Consider the following 18,273-nt stretch of genomic DNA (forward strand, 5'->3'; position numbering starts at 1 on the left):
GATGCATACATTTCTAAGTGAAATAATTGTAGAAGATGAGACAATTTTGAAAAACTTTTGCATCCCTCATAAAGTGGCTTGTTAGACAACTTAAATAACTTCTTATATTTGTCATCTTCGATGGAGGTTGAATCATTAGTCAAAACCTGAAAATACTCCTCAATATATTCATCATTTTCTTGATCATCAAAATGCATGTCATCAACACCAAAAGTTGATTTTAAAAGTCCATTCATATCATCTTGGCCTAGTGAAGCTAATGTGTTATCCTCATATCCTTGGCTAGTACTCACTTCATCATTCACAATTCAATTAATTACCATGAAAAAACCATTTTTTGTATGGCTTAAAAAAATCCTTTGAACAAAATATGCGTATCTACTTGGTTTATTGGAAACCACTTCTCATTTTTCCATTTTTTGTATGGACAAAGAATTTCTCCCTCAATATGACCTACCTTAGCAAAGTCTATTAATTTCATGCAACCAGTAACATAGTCAGGGTGACCGGTGACCAATAGGTAAGTCAACCCAGCTTGTATCTATTCTAGAAAATTTAGATAATTACATAAAGGTCAGCTAATAAGTTTATTTTTTAGCGTATAAAATCTTCCAATTAAGTAACCAAACTGCTTATGGTTGTCCACCTTAGCAAAGTCAATAAACTAATCAAATGACATTGTAATTACCAAGTACTAGTCAAACGACATCTTAATTACTATATACACTACATCTAGAGCAAGACCATTAAAAAATAATACAAAAAAATACTAGTAGAAACCATTAAAAAGAAGTATTTGGTAGATGTGTGAGGAGGTAAATTATAAAAATTTTAGGGATTAGTCATTAGTTGGGCCAAAAGAGAGATGAAAAAATAAGTAAAAAGAAAAAGTCTCAGATTCATCTCTCATGTAGCATCGCTCCAACTGTATTTGGCCACCAAGATATCAAGTATGCGATTCTTCTTATGCTGTTAGGTGGAGTTCACAAGAGTACTGAAGAAGGAATTAACTTGAGAGGGGATATTAATGTGTGCATAGTAGGGGATCCCAGTTGCACAAAGTCCCAGTTTCTCAAGTAAGTTATTTGTCTGCTTTATTCTGACCATTCTGTTTACTAGCTTTACATGCTTTCACCTATCTATCTGTTCACCCGAGAGATAATCAGTGTTGTATTATCATCATACAGGTATACTTATGGTCTTGTCCCTAGATCCGTATATACATCCGGGAAATCATCGTCTGCTGCTGGTTTAACTGCAACTGTGACTAAAGAACAAGAAAATGGAGAATTCTGTATTGAGGTACCTTCTCAATGAAATTTTTTAGCATCTGGTAAAATTGTGTTTGGTTGGAAGAAAAATCTTTTCTGTGAAAATAAGCCTTCACATATTTCTTTTGTTAGTTTTGGATGAAAATAATTGTCTTTGGGTTGAAATAGTGTTCCTAAGAGCAAATTCTATGTCAGCTTAAAGTAATCATTATGAATTTCAAAAAGTAATCTTTATGAAAATTTACCTACATGAATTTCTTACTTTGTCTCTAGTTTTCTTTTTTTTTTTTCTTCTTTTTTTTTTGTTTTTTTTTTTGTATCAGTGATGAATTTGGGAAATTGAATTTTGATAGATTTTCTTTTGTAATGAGCACTGATGTTAGCTGATAATGGTATCTGTTGTATTGATGAATTTGAAAAAATGGACGTCAGAGACCAAGTATTATTTCACAAATTCTTGTGAGAGACTATCTATAATTGGCCCGGCCCATTATATATTTTTAAAAATATTGTAAGTAGGTATTAAGAATGATGTAAGTAGACATTTAAGATATTGAAAATAGACATTAAGAATACAGTAAGTAAGCATCAAGTATAATGTAAATAGATATTAAGAATATGGTAAATAGGCATTATTCTTTAATGTGTTGGGCTTGAGATACGTCTCTCAAAGAGACGGTCTCTCAAGAGACTAGCTGGTATTATTTTCCTTATAATTGTGATATATTTTTTTGAGATGTACTCAATTATGTTCCCTTTGTGAAAACTTATGGGCTAATCAATTTGAAGGTTGCTATATATGAAGCCATGGAGCAGCAGACTAAGTATCAAAAAAGCAGGAATAAATGCGACACTAATTGCTAGGACATCTATATTAGCTGTTGCCAATCCTACTGGAGATCGTTATGACAAAACAAAACCACTGAAGGTCAGAATGCCTACTTCTAAAGCAAGTAGTGACAAGAGCTCTATGAGCAATCGTCTTGGTATGCATAATCTTCCAAACTTCCAAAGGTGAAAAGAAAATAGAAACTACTAGATGTATAAAGAACATACTCCACACTTTAACCAAAATGTCAAAGACAAGATTAATTAGAACGGCCAAAATAAAGAACATAACACATATTATACTAAAATAAACAGGTCATTTGCAAAGACATTCTATTTGTTGTTCTACTCCTCGGTTCATATGCAATATACTTTTTTCATGGTCCTCACAGTAGTAGCCATAACATCACACTGCTTCAAAGAATGCGTACCATTACTGCTATTTATTCCCATTACAATTACGGTACCTGCACACACCAGTCATCGACCGTGTAGCAGGTTGTACATATCATTTCTAGGACAGATAGAACACTTGCACATAGAATGACCACTATAGATCAACACACTAAGCAACAACAACACCTTTCTATAACATATTGCAGCACTAATAATTTCTCTTCGATTTGGCATCCAAAATCTACACACAACGTATTCCTTTGACAGAATAAACTACACCAAGCTCTGACCTGTGTAGTCCTCCCCTTGCACGATAACGCATTCCATGCATCTACGTGCGATCGATGTCGAATCAGGAAGTTCTTATCGGCAGTCCTCCGATTAATGGCATGTAGTGTAGCTTGGGTGTCACAAGCATCCGGAATAGGATGCTCCAAACCAAACTGGCGCATGACACGATTGAATTAACGCCTAGTAAAACACTTCACAAGTGATCGAGCCAAAATTGATATCGCTACGGATTTGAATCAAATGACTCTTAGAACCACTCGAAGATAAGTTACACACAAAATTAATAACACAAACTCATTAACCTGACACATTAAAGGTCGTGTCTGTATCTTATTCATAAGTTTATCATAGTCAATTATGCCAATCATGACTACCTAAAGCGGCCACACTTCAATCTTATATAGGTAGGTTCTCATTATGTACAAAACATATCCCCGTGAAACGGATACAACATCAATAGATCTTCAACTCTTGATCTTGGGAACTTTCAATGGACGACTACCTCGTTCATCACTATCCAAAGCAACGATGGTTCATTAGAACTTATTGCTTACAAAAATCAAAAGGAGTTTTACCACATTGAATTCAAGACACGATGTTACTCATGTGTGAATTGGGCTTTTCCAAATGACTTTTATTGATATAATCTGATTGCAATTGACGCTTGTTCAATTAAATCCTTACTCATGGCTTTCATAAAAGAATCGTGCACATTGAACTTAGTGTTCACATAGTCAAAAGTTATGACCCCATTAGTGATACGTCCTTGCACTAGGCTATGCCTATGAGCAATATGATGAGACTTATCATTATACACTTGAGTATAAACCCTACCTAAAGTTGTCATGAAATTCGCATGAATCGTCACTGGTGAAATTGGCTTAGGTAACAAAGGTATCTCAAACATGAGATTCCTTAACCACTCCGCTTCACTTGATGCGGATGCAAGACCTTTGCATTCTGCTGACATAGTGGAATCAACTATACATGTATGTTTCATAGAGGACCATGATATGACACCTCCCCTATAAATAAACTCCCAACCAGCAGTGGAAGAATTATCCTCTTCATTAGTGATCCAAATAGCATCAGCATAACCTTACAAAATAGGAGGCTATCCACTATATGCAATACCATAATCCTTGGTACGCAACAAGTATCTTAATACTCTCCTTATCGCCATCCAATGATGAGGACCCAATTTGCTTGTAAATCTACTTAGTTTACCAACCACAAAAGCTATGTCTGGCCTTGTACAGATCATGACATACATCAAAGATCTAATGACCTTTGAATACTCCAATTGTGAAACTGGTATGTTTGGCAAATTTCATACTTGGTTCCATGGTAGTTGAGACTGGTGCCCTATCTAGCATGCTAAACCACATAACTATATCTCAACATAGTGAGATTGACTTAGCTTGATTCGGTTACTATCTCGCATGATCTTAATACCTAAGATCACATCCGCCTCTCCATATCCTTCATGTGAAAGGACTGAGACAAAAAGTCTTTTTTTGATTGAACTTGTAGTAAACTAGTATCAAAAATGAACATGTCATCTACATATGGAAAAATGATAACCCCATTAGCATGGCTATCAAACTTGCTTTATATACACTTATCGGCTTGATTCAACTTCAATCCAAAGGAAAAAACTTCAATCATCGATAGCCTCTTTCCAAAAAGTTCAATCATCAATAGCCTTTTTCCAAAAAGCATTTTCATGTAATGCCATAGCATCTCCGTAATTCAATGTGTCATCTTCTACATTTAATAAATATGGAACACTAGAAGAAATTTTGTTTCTAGTCCCTTCAACCAAAAATACTTCGAAATCTAGTTTAACTGTAACTCCCCGAGATTTTCTGACGTCATTAATTAATATTTTCATAACTTTTGGGGATTTTATAATTATGCTAAATTAATTTAGAAGTAGTTTTAATAAATTCCTTTCATATATGAATTTAAAAAATAAACTTATATTTATATTAAAAATACAATTACGATTTCTAAATAAAGAGGTTTGAATCAAATTATTATTTTATTAAAATGTGTGAGCATACGGAGGTGAGTTCTTAATTGGGCCTCGTAAGAACATGAATCAAGATAAATAAATAAATAAATAAATAAATAAATAAATATATAAATAAATAGATAAATAATATAAAAAGGATGAGTTAGGGTTTGATTTTAAAAAGACTAGAACACTCCTTCCCTCACAAGTCTCACGCCATTACTTCTCCTCTCTCCCTTCTTCTCCCTTACGGCTCACCACCACAGCCAACAACAGTAGTAGCCGTGACTTCCTCCACCAGTTCGGCTGCGTTTTCCCTTCTCCACGACAACCACCGGCAGCACCGGCCCACCTCCTCCCTCCTAGCAGCAGCAACAGCTGCGTTTTCCCTCCCCAACAGCAGCAAGCTGCTGTGACGCCAAGGCAGCAACAGCACCACGCAGCTTTCCTCCACTATCACACACGGTGGGTCACATCACCACCACAAGAACCACCAACTCCTTGACCCTTTTCTAGTCCCCCCATTGTGAGCCATCGCCTCTTTTCTCTAATTTATTTTCTAGTCTTATTTGGAGTTTTATTAAGTGTATTGAGTTTGTTGTTTGTTTTGTGTTAAGTTCATTGAATCTTTTGTGGGTGAGAGTTTGATGGATGAATTGGACATATTTATGATTTAGGGTTTAAAGTATGATTAGAAATTATGGGTTGTGTGTTGCTTGTGTGTTATTTTCTTTGAATCTTACTATGAGTAATAATTAAAGGTGTTATCTTTGAACATGAAATGACTAGGGTTTTGATTTAGAGGTAAATTTAGTAATTATGTGTGTTTATGCTATACTTTGGTGGTGTGGTGATTAATTAAATAACCTTATAAGTTGTTTTAAGACTTGGTTGATTATGGTTATGATAATTAGTAATGTTTTTGATTGTAGTTGACTATAGTTATGGTTTAGGTTGTTGATTGGGAGTAATAGTTGCTAATTGTTGTGAATTGATTGTTGTGAATTGCAAGTACTCTTAGTAGGTCGTCATTGAAGTTATACATGCACAATTTTAGTAAAGCCAAGAGCATAGTGTCAACTTATCGTCAATGGTTGCTAAAGTTACTTGTCGTGTTGTTTTGATTATAGTTCTTTCTAGCTTTGGAGAATGTAATAAATGATATCGCGATTCGATAACTCTAAGATTTGCCTTATCGTGAAACACTCGTATTATTAGGAGATTTCATTAGTCGTTTTTAGCGCCTAATTTTCCTTATATATTTGTTCGTTACTAATTATAATTTAATTAGTGATGGTAGTAACTTGAAAAATCTCTACAATGATTAGAAACTTGTTAATTCGTAACGTGATTATGAATCGTAACAAGTAAGGTAAACTTTGGAGGTAAAACTTAAAGTTGAACAACTACCCATAAAAGTTCGAAAAAAATTTCAATTATTACCCAAACATATTATATCATGATGGGAGTAAATTAAATATTTCACTTATATACAAGTGATTTTTAAACATGAAGTACAAGTTACATAACTTGTTACATGTACAACAAATTTTACCCAAACCTTAAATTATCTTAGATAAACCTTTCCTACACTATAATAGATCAAATGATGGACAAAAATCACCAAAAAAATAACCCCAACCAGCCATGCTAAAGCTGTCCTACTCCCCTTATAGTCCTTGTATACTTACATACACAAGCTAAAAACTCTACCCAAGAACCCCTTTTGTTCTACCAAAACTAGTGCATCATTACAAGCACGCAAGAGGCAAATATTTGAAGCAAAAACACTTTTTTTTTTTGAATAATTATTCAGCCATAAACCCCAACATTGCTCCCAAGTTCATCCATGAACAAACACTAGAATCCTTCAAACTTTCAATAACTAAAGCACCTTCTTTTCTCATCAAATCTCCTTCAAAAATTCATCTAAAACTTTTGAAAATTTATGTTTATAAACTCAAATATCCCATAAAAATAATCTTCATCTTAAGAGCTTTTCATAGACACTAAACTTGAAGAAATCCATTAAGTATAGAGTAAGTTATGTTCATTTCTTTATTCCACTAGTTTTTGTTAAAACTTGTTCATGTAAAACATTTTTTTTACATGAATCTTTCTATAAACTAAGATGATTATAAAATGAGTATTTTATCTCTAAACTAAGAAAATCATCACATATAAATCTATAATAATAGGCCATAATAGAAAGTAAGAAGATGTATTTTCACAAACATATAAATTTTGTTACTTAAAGGATTCAAGTAAAATTATGGGACTTAACTAAGTATGTTGCTCAACATAATAAGTATACTCCAAATATGTTAAAATCATCACAAGTATTAGTCTAACAACTCTAACTAGGAAAAGTTAGTGCATGTTAGAAATCCAAAATTATTATTGATTTTTGGATGAATGCAATATGTTTAGGGTAAGAGTTGGAGTTGAGATTTGAAGGGCAAGGAACCAAAGTTAGAACCACTTCTAAGAACGTGTAGGAGCTTACGGAATAATTATATAGGCTTGGAGTCGAGGTATGTCACATGGGGTGATTTTTAAAGAATTTAAGAACAAGTTGGGAAAGCTTGTGTATAAACTTGTTTTTTTTTTAAAAAAAAAAAAAATTCCCAAAGAGAAGTTCTTAAATCTTGAAAAATGATGTCAAAAGGATAAATTTGAGTATGGAATAATTTATTACATGTATTATTATTGTGGGCATCATGCGTGTTGATTTTATAAATTATTGTTTGTTTAAAGGCATGTTTAACACTACTTTGTGAAAGTTATTGTGATGGAAATGATTATATGAATTTGAAAATATTTGAAATTCATTTTAAAAGAAATTTCCAGTAGCTATATGTTAAGAAAATTTCTTGGACACTTTTTGTTGAGATTATTCGTTAAATTGATATTTTAATGGATTTTAAGGTGTTAAATACTCTTATTATAAAATATGGTATTAGATGAACTCTTCATCATCAAAAATAATTAATAAAAACATATTATAATGTCTCCAACAAGATTTAGCCAGAATATATTTAGTTTGGAATTTTTTTATTATTTTTCATAATCGTTAAATTGTTTAACGGTAAATTGTAAAATGGTAAAATATAAAATATTTACCAAACAAAGACATATGGACTTGAAAGTTTTATCACATGCTCATATGAACAGTAGGTAAAATTGGTAAAGGTTTAGGAAGGTTTCGTTGACATTTAATGACCTTAATAAGTTTTACTCTGTTATTAATAATCGGTAAGTTGGAAAACGGTAAAATATAAAATAAATACTAAATGACTTTTTTTGGGCATGAAAATTTTATGAGAAACTTATATAAATAGTAGATACATGTTCAAAAATTTATATGGATTTTCGTGACCATATATGGACTTAAACAAATTTTATTCGGTTTATCGGTAAAATAACGATATTAATTATTAAAAATACCCCACATGATTTTTAATGGTTATTTCAAATTTATACCCCTTAAAATAGCTTCTGGAATATCATATAATGTTTTTATAATATTTTATTTTGGACTCTAATAATTTTAAACCTATTTTATTCTATTTATCGATAAAATATCTATACAAAATAATAAAACATCGTACATGATTTTTATAAGTTCAAATGGCCTAATAAACATGTTATATGACTTCTAGAACTTTGGTATAATTTTAGAAAATAAATTATTACTTATTTATTAATTTATCAAATTAATAGAAAATATTTATTTATTAAAAAGTGTAATTTTGTTAATTAAATTTGGGTAAAAATAGACCTATATAAAAAAATGTATAATTATATTAATAACCTACTGCCTCATAGTATAAATTAAGTTTAAATTAGATGGTTTATAAATTTTACGGATTTAAGATACCATTTAAATAACGGTAAATACCCAAATTTTCGAAAATAATTGTAAGATCGTTATAAATTAGCATAACCAATTATAATCTGATGGGACAACCTTAAATTCATTTTAAATAATGTATTATAATGACTTGATTAATTTATGCCTTGTTGGAGAATTAATATGTACTTTGTAAATCAATTATCGATTTTATTATCGGCAAAACTATCTCGTATTTAAGAAAATAGTGTTTTATGAAATCTTCTGTCATAATAATTTTATAGACTTATGAATCATATTCTAGTTGTTTTGAATGAATTTCAAAACCCTTTTAAGTTATATTTACTTTAAGAAGGATTGAAATGAAACATTTTAGTGGTTTCCTTAAAAAAATCGTATTGAACTTTAATTACTTTTTGTTACGATGCATTTCCATACATGCTAGTGATGCCCCAATATAATACAAAGGTTATGTTTAATGATAGGATTATGCTAAGCATGTTTTACCCATGTGGGAAATATTATGATTTGATTTTGTTAAGTCGCAAATAAAGTATGTTTTGCTATGTGCAAATAAAAGATGTTTATCATATGGAAAAAGTTAATATTTTTGACTTTCAAATGCTATTAAAATTACAAGATATATATTATGTACAAAAAATATTTTAGCCTAAATGGCGGGTACATATGCCACAACAAATATTGTGTGCATGATTAAACGGCTCACCAATGCTGAGTGCGTATTGTTCACAATACCATTGTGTCACTAGTGGAAAAAAACCTCGTTTGCTGCGGTTTTTTGGCCATTTTTTGCTGCGGTTTTGGCCCCCACCAATAGTGATAGCAGCAAATGTCCTACTTTAAATGCTGCGGCTAAAAACCACAGCAAAAAATGGCATTATTTGCTGCGGTCAAAACAAAACCGCAGCAAATAAGGAGGAGTATTTGCTGCGGTCATAGGCAAAACCGCAGCAAATAAGTGGGGCATTATTTGCTGCGATTTTGCCTCTGACCGTAGCAAATACTTCTATTTTTTTTCTTTTTTCATTTTATCCTTATAATTATCCTATAATAATACAATGTATTAACAATGATTAATCCAATGATAATCACAAATAATCAACAATAATCTCTTAGTAATAATATATACATTAAGGTCCTAAAAAATAATCTATACTAATTACAATTTATCAAGGACAAAAATTATCAAGATACGTGGCAATCTTGTCTTTTAATTTGCGCATCTCTCCACTTCTCAAAGGGCGTGTTTCCCTCGGAATGTCGTTTAAAACCTATAATATAATATAAAAATAAAAGATTAATATATAAGCATTAGATTTTACCAATAATTATTTAAGAACGTAACAAATACTTACGGCATCTATATTTTCGACTCCAAACTCCTTCACGGATTTTATAATATCATCCATGTACTTCAGCGCGTAGTAGCCGCATTCAACGGAAGAAGAAGGTTGTTGAAAGCACTAAGAGAAAATAGATGTTAGTATCAAAAACGGTTAAAAACGCATAAAATCGCAACTTAACACGTAATTTCTAGCATATGACTACTATTTTGAATTCTAACCACTTCAACACAATAATATATAGAAAATAGTGTTGTGTGCCAAGTTTCGTGCAAAACAAACCACGTTTGAGCTACTTTACGCGCGAAAGTGCCAAAAACGGTTAAAAACGCATAAAATTGCAACTTAACACGTAATTTCTAGCATATGACTATGATTTTCAATTCTAACCACTTCAACACAATAATATATACCAAATAGTGTTGTGTGCCAAGTTTCGTGCATAACAAACCAAGTTTGAGCTACTTTACGCGTGAAATTGACAAAAACACTTAAAAACGCATAAAATCGCAACTTAACACGTAATTTCTAGCATATGACTATGATTTTCAATTTTATCCACTTCAACACAATAATATATTCCAAAGAGTGTTGTGTGCCAAGTTTCGTGTAAATCTGATACAAATGTGGTTGTATGAAATGAAGATACCAAAGGAGCCCACACAAGGTTGCATACAGACCTCACGACACAGCAGCAAACTACTGACTAGACCACCTTGCACGACACGTGGAGACCAAACCTATGCATCCAGTACCTAGGTTAAAGTGGAAATGGAATCTTGGTACTTGGATCTAGCTATCAAGGTCCTAAAACCATTCTAACAATCCCCGTGGACTCCTAGAAGCTGAGCTGAAGGAGGGCAGCTCGACAATTTGCTAGATCAGAATTGTCTAAGTGTTTGTGGTTGTTTCGTGTTCTTTTCATGATCATTTGTAGTTTTTGTCTGTGTCATTAATCAAAGCTTCTGCACAACATTAATCCTTGCATAACCAAGGCCTTAATCAGCCCCGGTTTCGCATCAAAACCAAGTTTGAGCTACTTTATGCGCAAAGGTGTCAAAAATGGTTAAAAACGCATAAAATCGCAACTTAACATGTAATTTCTAGCATATGACTACGATTTTCAATTCTAACAACTTCAACACAATAATATATACCAAATAGTGTTGTGTGCCAAGTTTCGTGCAAAACAAACCAAGTTTGAGCTACTTTACGCGCGAAATTGACAAAAACGCTTAAAAACGCATAAAATCGCAACTTATTACGTAATTTTTAGCATATGACTATGATTTTAAGTTCTATAAACTTCAACACAATAATATATACCAAAGAGTGTTGTGTGCCAAGTTTCGTGCAAATCTGATACAAATGTGGTTTTATGAAATGAAGATACCAAAGGAGCCCACACAAGGCTGCATACAGACCTCACGATACAGCAGCAAACTAGTGACCAGACCACCTTCCACGACACGTGGAGACCAAACCTATGCATCCAGGACCTAGGCTAAAGTGGAAATGAAGTCTTTGTACTTGGATCTAGCTATCAAGGTCCTAAAACCATTCTAACAATCCCCGTGGACTCCTCACTATCACGCAAACGAGCTAAATCAACAAGAGTGAATCAAGAGTGAATCCACAAGGGTCGTCATTTTTTATGCATCGTCGATTATTATCTACCCACTTACATTTTAAAAGATCAATATTGAAAGTAGAGTAGTTAAGCTCCCATATTTCATGTACCCGCCCGTAGTATACCAATTTAGCATCAACCGGCGCTTGATCCTTCGCACTCGCGTAAAATGTAGATGACGCCAAAATAGAAACCCCACTATTCTGTAGATACTATGACTTCTTGTCTTGACCCTCAGTCCAAAATGTGAAGCCAATGACATCGTAACCCTCATATTTGTTGACATCATCACGAGGACCAAAAGCTAACCACTTAACAATTTCGGATACACCCTTGAGTTCTTTGCATATTACTCAATTATGAAACCAATTAATAAACGTCTTGTTATGCAACTTCATCAATGCCCTATCCCCTTTAAAAGGATATTTTGCGCGCAAAATATCAAAATGCTCACTCAAAAAAGGATGAACTTCCGGAATATGATGCAACACATACAAGTGTGCTTGTAGAAGGCTTTCTCGAGGAGGTGTGACCGATTTGGAGCCAATTGTTTCTTTTCCCTCAAACCTTCCTTCATGTCTAGAGGTGGGCAGTCCAATACTCGACTATAAAGTTACTAATCTCATTGCTCACAGTGCCTTGAATCATACTCCCCTCGGGTTGTGCTGGATTCCTCACCTTGTTTTGTAAAACACCCATGTGTCTTTCAAAAGGATAACACCACCTTAAAAAAACTGGACCCAAAAGCTTGATCTCACGAACGAGATGGACAATAAGATGAACCATTATGTCAAAGAAAGAAGGTGGAAAATACATCTCAAACTTGCATAAAGTTACAATCACATCGAGTTGAAGTGCATCAAGTTTAAAGGGATCAAGAACTTTACTACAAATTGTGTTGAAGAACGAACATAGCTCGGTAATAGGATATCTCACATGTTTTGGCAGTATTCCACGGATTGCAATTGGTAAGCACACTTGCATCATTACATGGCAATCGTGAGATTTCATGCTTCCCAACTTCAGCTCACCATTTAGGCTCACAAATCTCTTCATGTTGGATGAGTACACAGACGGAACCTTAATGCCATAGAAACACTCACAAAATATCTGCTTCTTTGCTTTGGACAATGTGTAGCAAGCTGGAGGCAAATAAACTTTGTCATTACTCATCTTCTTCTTACTGCCACCAACTTCATCAGCTCTATTTCTTTTCTTACTCACCTTAACATGTGCCTACAACTCCAGACGAAGACCCTTACATTCAAACCAATCTCGCACGACCCTAACATCCTTTGTCTTACCCGGAATGTTCATGAGAGTCCCGAGTATGGCATCGCATACATTTTTCTCTATATGCATAACGTCAAGACAATGCCTAACCTGTAGATCTCTCCAATATGGAAGCTTCCCAAAGATTGATTCTTTTTCCCATAATCGGTCTTCACCCCCTTGCACTTGCCCCGTTTTACCAAATACAGTCTCAACTCCCTTAACCTGTTCATAAACCTCATAACCGATCAACGGTCGACAAGCTACACGGTCCTCAACCTCCCCGTTGAACAACTTCTTCTTCTTACGATATTGGTGGTCTCGTGGGAGGAACTTTCGATGGTGCATGAATACGTGTTCGCACTTAGGGATCCACGTGGATTCCATGTCATCGATACATATTGGGCATGCTTTCTTCCCTTTGTTCTTATACCCCGATAAGTTTCCATATGCCGGAAAATCATTAATGGTGCATAAAAGCATTGCACGCAAGTTGAACTCCTCATTAGAATATGCATCAAACACTGAAACGCCTTCACCCCACATCTTTCTCAAATCCTCAACGAGAGGTGCAAGATACACATCTATGTCATTGCCAGGTTGTTTAGGACCCGAGATAAGAAGCGAAAGCATTATGTATTTACGCTTCATACACAACCAAGGTGGCAAATTATAGATCATTAAAAGTACCGGCCAAGTACTATGTTGAGAACTAAGATTGCCGAATGGGTTCATTCCATCCGTACATAGTCTGAGTCTTAAATTACGAACCTCATCCCCAAAAGTCTTATGCAACCTATCAATACTCTTCCACTCCGGAGAATTAGATGGATGTGTGAGCAAGTAACCTTTCTTCACCCTATCTGCATGCCACCTCAAATTTAACGCATCTTTCTTTATAGAAAACAAGCGCTTGAATCTAGGTATTATTGGAAGATACCACAATACCTTAGCCGGGGGCCCTTTAGCATCCCCAGCCCATTTACGCTTGTAGCGCGATAACCCACACCTAGGACACTCTTCTAAGTTCTCGTTTTCATTCCGATACAACACACAATCATTCGGACACGCATGAATCTTCTGGTACTCTAAGCCGAAAGGACACATGAGCTTTTTGGCATAATATGTCGACTTTGGAAGTTCGTTTCCCTCAGGAAGCATCTCACCTAACGCTTCTAATAACATTGTGAAACTAGCGTCACTCCAATTGAACTTTGACTTAATGTTGAAAATTGTCAACACTGCTGTTAGTTTGGTGAACTTTGTACATCCAGGGACAAAGGCTTTTGAGAAGCCTCTGTCAACAAGTGAAAAACACGAGGACGTTTTGCTAACTCATCCTCGACTCCCTCCATCATCTCATCAACACGATCCACATCATCATCGACATTCTCTTCATCTGTCTCATACCCATCAACATGATCTACTACATCCTCATTGACATCGGCCACATTATTGACGTGCTCAGCAACACTTTTAACTTTGTAAACTCCCTCCTCACCATGCCAAACCCAAACATGATATTGAGGCCTAAGCCCACGTCGAAATATGTGCTCCCTAAGGATATCAACACTATCTACCTTTGATACATTGCCACAACTGACACATCAGCAATAAAAACCAACTTCCCCCATCCTAACTTGATGTTCAACCGTAATACTACAAAATTCTAATACGCCATCAATAAATTCCGACGATTCAATGCTTCCATACATCCAAGAACGATCTTTTGTCATCCTAATTAGTGTGATTAATTGATTCAAAACAAAATTAATACAAAACTTTTAAACATATATACTTAACGAACTCTAACTAACCACAAAATTAAGTAATAATCATTCATTTAACACTAATTAACCCAAATAATAACACAATGTTTTTTAAACTGTCCAAATGATGTTTATTGTAGTAACCATAATTAATATTTATATATATTAACAACATATAAAAAACAATAAAAATAAAATCACATTCATAAACATGGACAACTAATTAACATTCATATCAACAACTCATTCATTTAACTATAAACAACCCTAATTAAACCTAATTTACAAACTAGAAAAAAAATTACGATAAATTCAAAACTTAAAAACCACACACATTCATAAATAAAATGAAGAAATTACTTAAAAATATAACAAAATATGATATATATGATAAATTTAAAACTTAAAAACAACAACATACACATTCATAAAGTATGACAAATTTAAACCTAATTTACAAACCACACACAAACCACATTCACAAATAATTACTAAATATGCAAATAATTAATTAACAAACCACATTTTTAACTAAATTACTAAATTCGTGAGTTTTGAAGATGAATTTTTGTCTTTTATTTTATGTGATATTAATTGATTTTCAACTCATGATGACGGTAAAAAAACTAGAACAAAGAGGTGATTTTTAAGGCATCATGTATGTTATTATTATCATTATGCCCCGTACATCCCATTCACATTAAGTATGATTGAAGAATGATGATGATGATGAATAAGAACACAGTAGAAGAATAGTAGGGGGTTTATGAAAATTCGAAGTTTGAAATTTGATGATGAACAAGAACAGCAGCAAGGATTTACCTTCAGAAACCGTTTGTGAAGAAGAATAGCAACAAGAATGATGAATAGTAGCAAATGACCGTTTGTGAAAATGAAGATGAACACAAGAAACGAACACAAATCTTGATGCTTAATCTTATATGTTTGTGAAGATAATATGAAGAAGAGGAACGAAGCAAATGAAGATGAAGATGAAGCGTTTTTTCAATGAGGAACAAAGCAAAGTACTGTATAATATGTATTTGAGAAGGGATTTGTGGAAAAAGAAACTGGCGGGTTTTTAAGAAAATTTTGTCCAACGGTCATTTTCTGCGGTTCACAACAAAACCGGAGCAATTACAAAATTTTTGAAGGGTATTTGCTGCGGTTCATGCAAAACCGGAGCAATTAAAATTTTCGTGAAGAGTTATTTGCTGCGGTTCAGCCAAAACCGGAGCAATTAATATATTTTTGAAGCGTTATTTGCTGCGGTTCATGAAAAACCGGAGCAATAAATGTAGTGTGAAGGGTTATTTGCTGCGGTCAACTGGAAAACCGCAGAAATTAATATATATAGCCATTGAACTGGATTTGAATCATCATATGATTTATCCAATGAAAAAGCATATTTCAAAATGAATTTACTAAAAAAAAGGTTTTAATAACTTGTTTGACGGACACTAGTGTGTTTATACTCAGCCTTTTTTCTGATACTATGTTTTGTATGTTTTTCCAATGGTTTTGTTTTTAGAGTAAACCCCTATGGCACCGCGACGGAGAATGGATATGCGAGCGGAAGATGAACCTGAGTTGGAGTATGACTCCCCTTTTGTTTAGATCTCTTTATTGTATTTGAGAGACTATTAGTTTAGATTTAGACTAATTTAAGGATGTAATTTGAACTTTGGACTTATTTCGATTTGGTTGTAATTTTCCTATATTTTGGATAGTTAAGACTTCCGTTATATTTCTTTGGTTTGGTTCAAGTATTATACATGGATAATTGTTTGACCTTTAAGTAACCCTTTAATTGTGTTGACAAAAGTAAGCTTCCGCTTGATTAATACTAAATTCGAGTTAGTTTTTGCCTTCATAATTCGAGGCGGTTACATATCGTTGTATAAGTGTTATATTAAAATTGTAAGGCTTAGTTGTGATTAGTTATTTTTGGGTAACGCGAACCGATATACTAAAAATTAGTTGATGAAAAGGAACGATTCATATATGCTTTTACTTTAAATTGGTGAAAAGACTTGTGTTAGTGTTGAGTAAATGATTTTTTGACTTGTGTTGAATGAGTTGTGTGCGTGCTAGAGTAATCAAAAACCTCATGTTGAATAGGTGATAGTGGTTACTTTGGTATTTAGTTGGTATAACAAAGTAGTTAAGGGATCTTATTAGTTATATTCCTAACTTGTATAGGTTTCCTGTTCCTAAGAGGAAAGTAGAACATTAGTTGGGTGAATTTTGTAACTTTTGGTCGTGCAGTGACGCTTACAGGTACTTACACGCAGTAATTAACCCTTATATACAATTTTCTTCAAGAGATCATTGTTTATTGTTTATTGTGATAATATGCATTGTATCGAAACTATAAGGTACTAGTGAATACACTTTATACGAAGAGCTATTGACTATGAAATCCTTGCGGTTAGAATAGTTTGGAGAATGAGAGTGTTAGTAGAAGGCGGGGACCACCCCCTTATTTATTTAAGAATTGGTTTATGCCTTACTTGGAGTTAGAATGACTCTTTATAGGTGAATTTCATATTTTGTTGAGTGTCTCAGTGGGTTTTGGCGTTCTGCTATCCTAGGGCGCTCATTAATAGTCGAAAGCGGGAGTTATTCCCATTTGATAAAGTATTAGACTATAATTAGCTGGCGTGACTCAACTGGATTATGTCCGGTTGATTTAAGTCCCCTAGGTGAGATCCAACGGGATCACCGTATGGGGGGTATGAGCATACTTTTGTCATTGGGCGTCGGGTGGCCGACACCGCCCCTTGACCGAGGTGTTACCATGTGGGCCTCACAAACCCCAATATGATGGCCTCTTCACTGGATGAGTACCCTAGTGTGTTAGTTTTTCCTGAAGGTAGGACCCGAGAGGGTCGGTTGGAGAAGGTATGAGCTCATACTTTGCCATGGGCGTCGGGTGGCCGATAACGCCTATGGCCGTGTCACTATGCCATGAAGTGGAGAAAAGATCCACTGATAGAATGTTACTCATTGATAAAAGTTATTCATTCATAAAAAGCCTACACTTTGATAGAACGTTTACTCGTCGATAGAAAATTTATTCAATGTTAAAGTAGTCTATGCTAGTGAGAAGTGCGCCTAAGTTAAGTTACCTCAAGGGAGTTACCAGTCCCAAAGATAGACTATGATCACACTTATTTTAAGATAGACAAGCTCTATAGGGTCATGTGTTAGGTAGTCTGTTAATGCCGTGGTTAAGTTGATACTACACGTATTTTACAAGAGTTTATGTTTTGAGAAGAGGAGTGTAATGATCTGAATCCTACCCAAGAACACATGGTTCGAGTCGAAAAGGACGTAACGAGATTAAGAAGTATAGGGGGACGATAAACGGTTACTATTTATGCTTGTGTCTTATGAAATCATCTTATGTTGTAGTATAACATAATGTCACCTAGTAGTTGGCCTTATTATATTTGATGCTAGTTACTAACATGTACGTGTTTGTATTTATGTTTGATTGTTTGATGACTTTCTATGATTAACCTGCTATGACACATTTGTCATTCATCTGAGGCCGAGCAGCAGGAGGATCATAGACAG

At 34.1% G+C, this 18,273-nt stretch overlaps 1 protein-coding gene across 4 annotated transcripts; it reads left to right on the forward strand.

The window, feature by feature from the left end:
• The first annotated feature begins 669 nt into the window (after positions 1-669).
• LOC130807796 (DNA replication licensing factor MCM6-like) lies at positions 670-16,497 on the forward strand. 4 transcript variants are annotated; one of them, XR_009040656.1, is made up of 4 exons: positions 670-1,076; positions 1,188-1,302; positions 2,061-2,199; positions 16,223-16,497. XR_009040656.1 is itself a non-coding variant. In XM_057673135.1 (3 exons), the coding sequence occupies exons 1-3, from the start codon at positions 967-969 to the stop codon at positions 2,133-2,135; spliced, it is 300 nt and encodes a 99-aa protein (XP_057529118.1). In that variant the 5' UTR covers positions 670-966; the 3' UTR covers positions 2,136-2,503. The 4 variants fall into 4 exon arrangements, 1 of the variants encoding a protein (XP_057529118.1); XR_009040655.1 differs by having other exon boundaries at positions 2,061-2,257; positions 16,223-16,493; XR_009040657.1 differs by lacking the exon at positions 16,223-16,497 and adding an exon at positions 7,234-7,407.
• Positions 16,498-18,273: the final 1,776 nt, after the last annotated feature.

Source organism: Amaranthus tricolor, chromosome 3 (genome assembly GCF_026212465.1).
Source record: "Amaranthus tricolor cultivar Red isolate AtriRed21 chromosome 3, ASM2621246v1, whole genome shotgun sequence".
Taxonomy (NCBI): domain Eukaryota; kingdom Viridiplantae; phylum Streptophyta; class Magnoliopsida; order Caryophyllales; family Amaranthaceae; genus Amaranthus; species Amaranthus tricolor.

Excerpts from the sequence above, each read along its gene's own strand:
- LOC130807796 (XM_057673135.1), top strand. The coding sequence starts at position 967 with ATGCTGTTAGGTGGAGTTCACAAGAGTACTGAAGAAGGAATTAACTTG. Across the intron at positions 1,077-1,187 it reads ACAAAGTCCCAGTTTCTCAA|GTATACTTATGGTCTTGTCC; the intron begins GTAAGTTATTTG and ends ATCATCATACAG. Across the intron at positions 1,303-2,060 it reads ATGGAGAATTCTGTATTGAG|GTTGCTATATATGAAGCCAT; the intron begins GTACCTTCTCAA and ends ATCAATTTGAAG.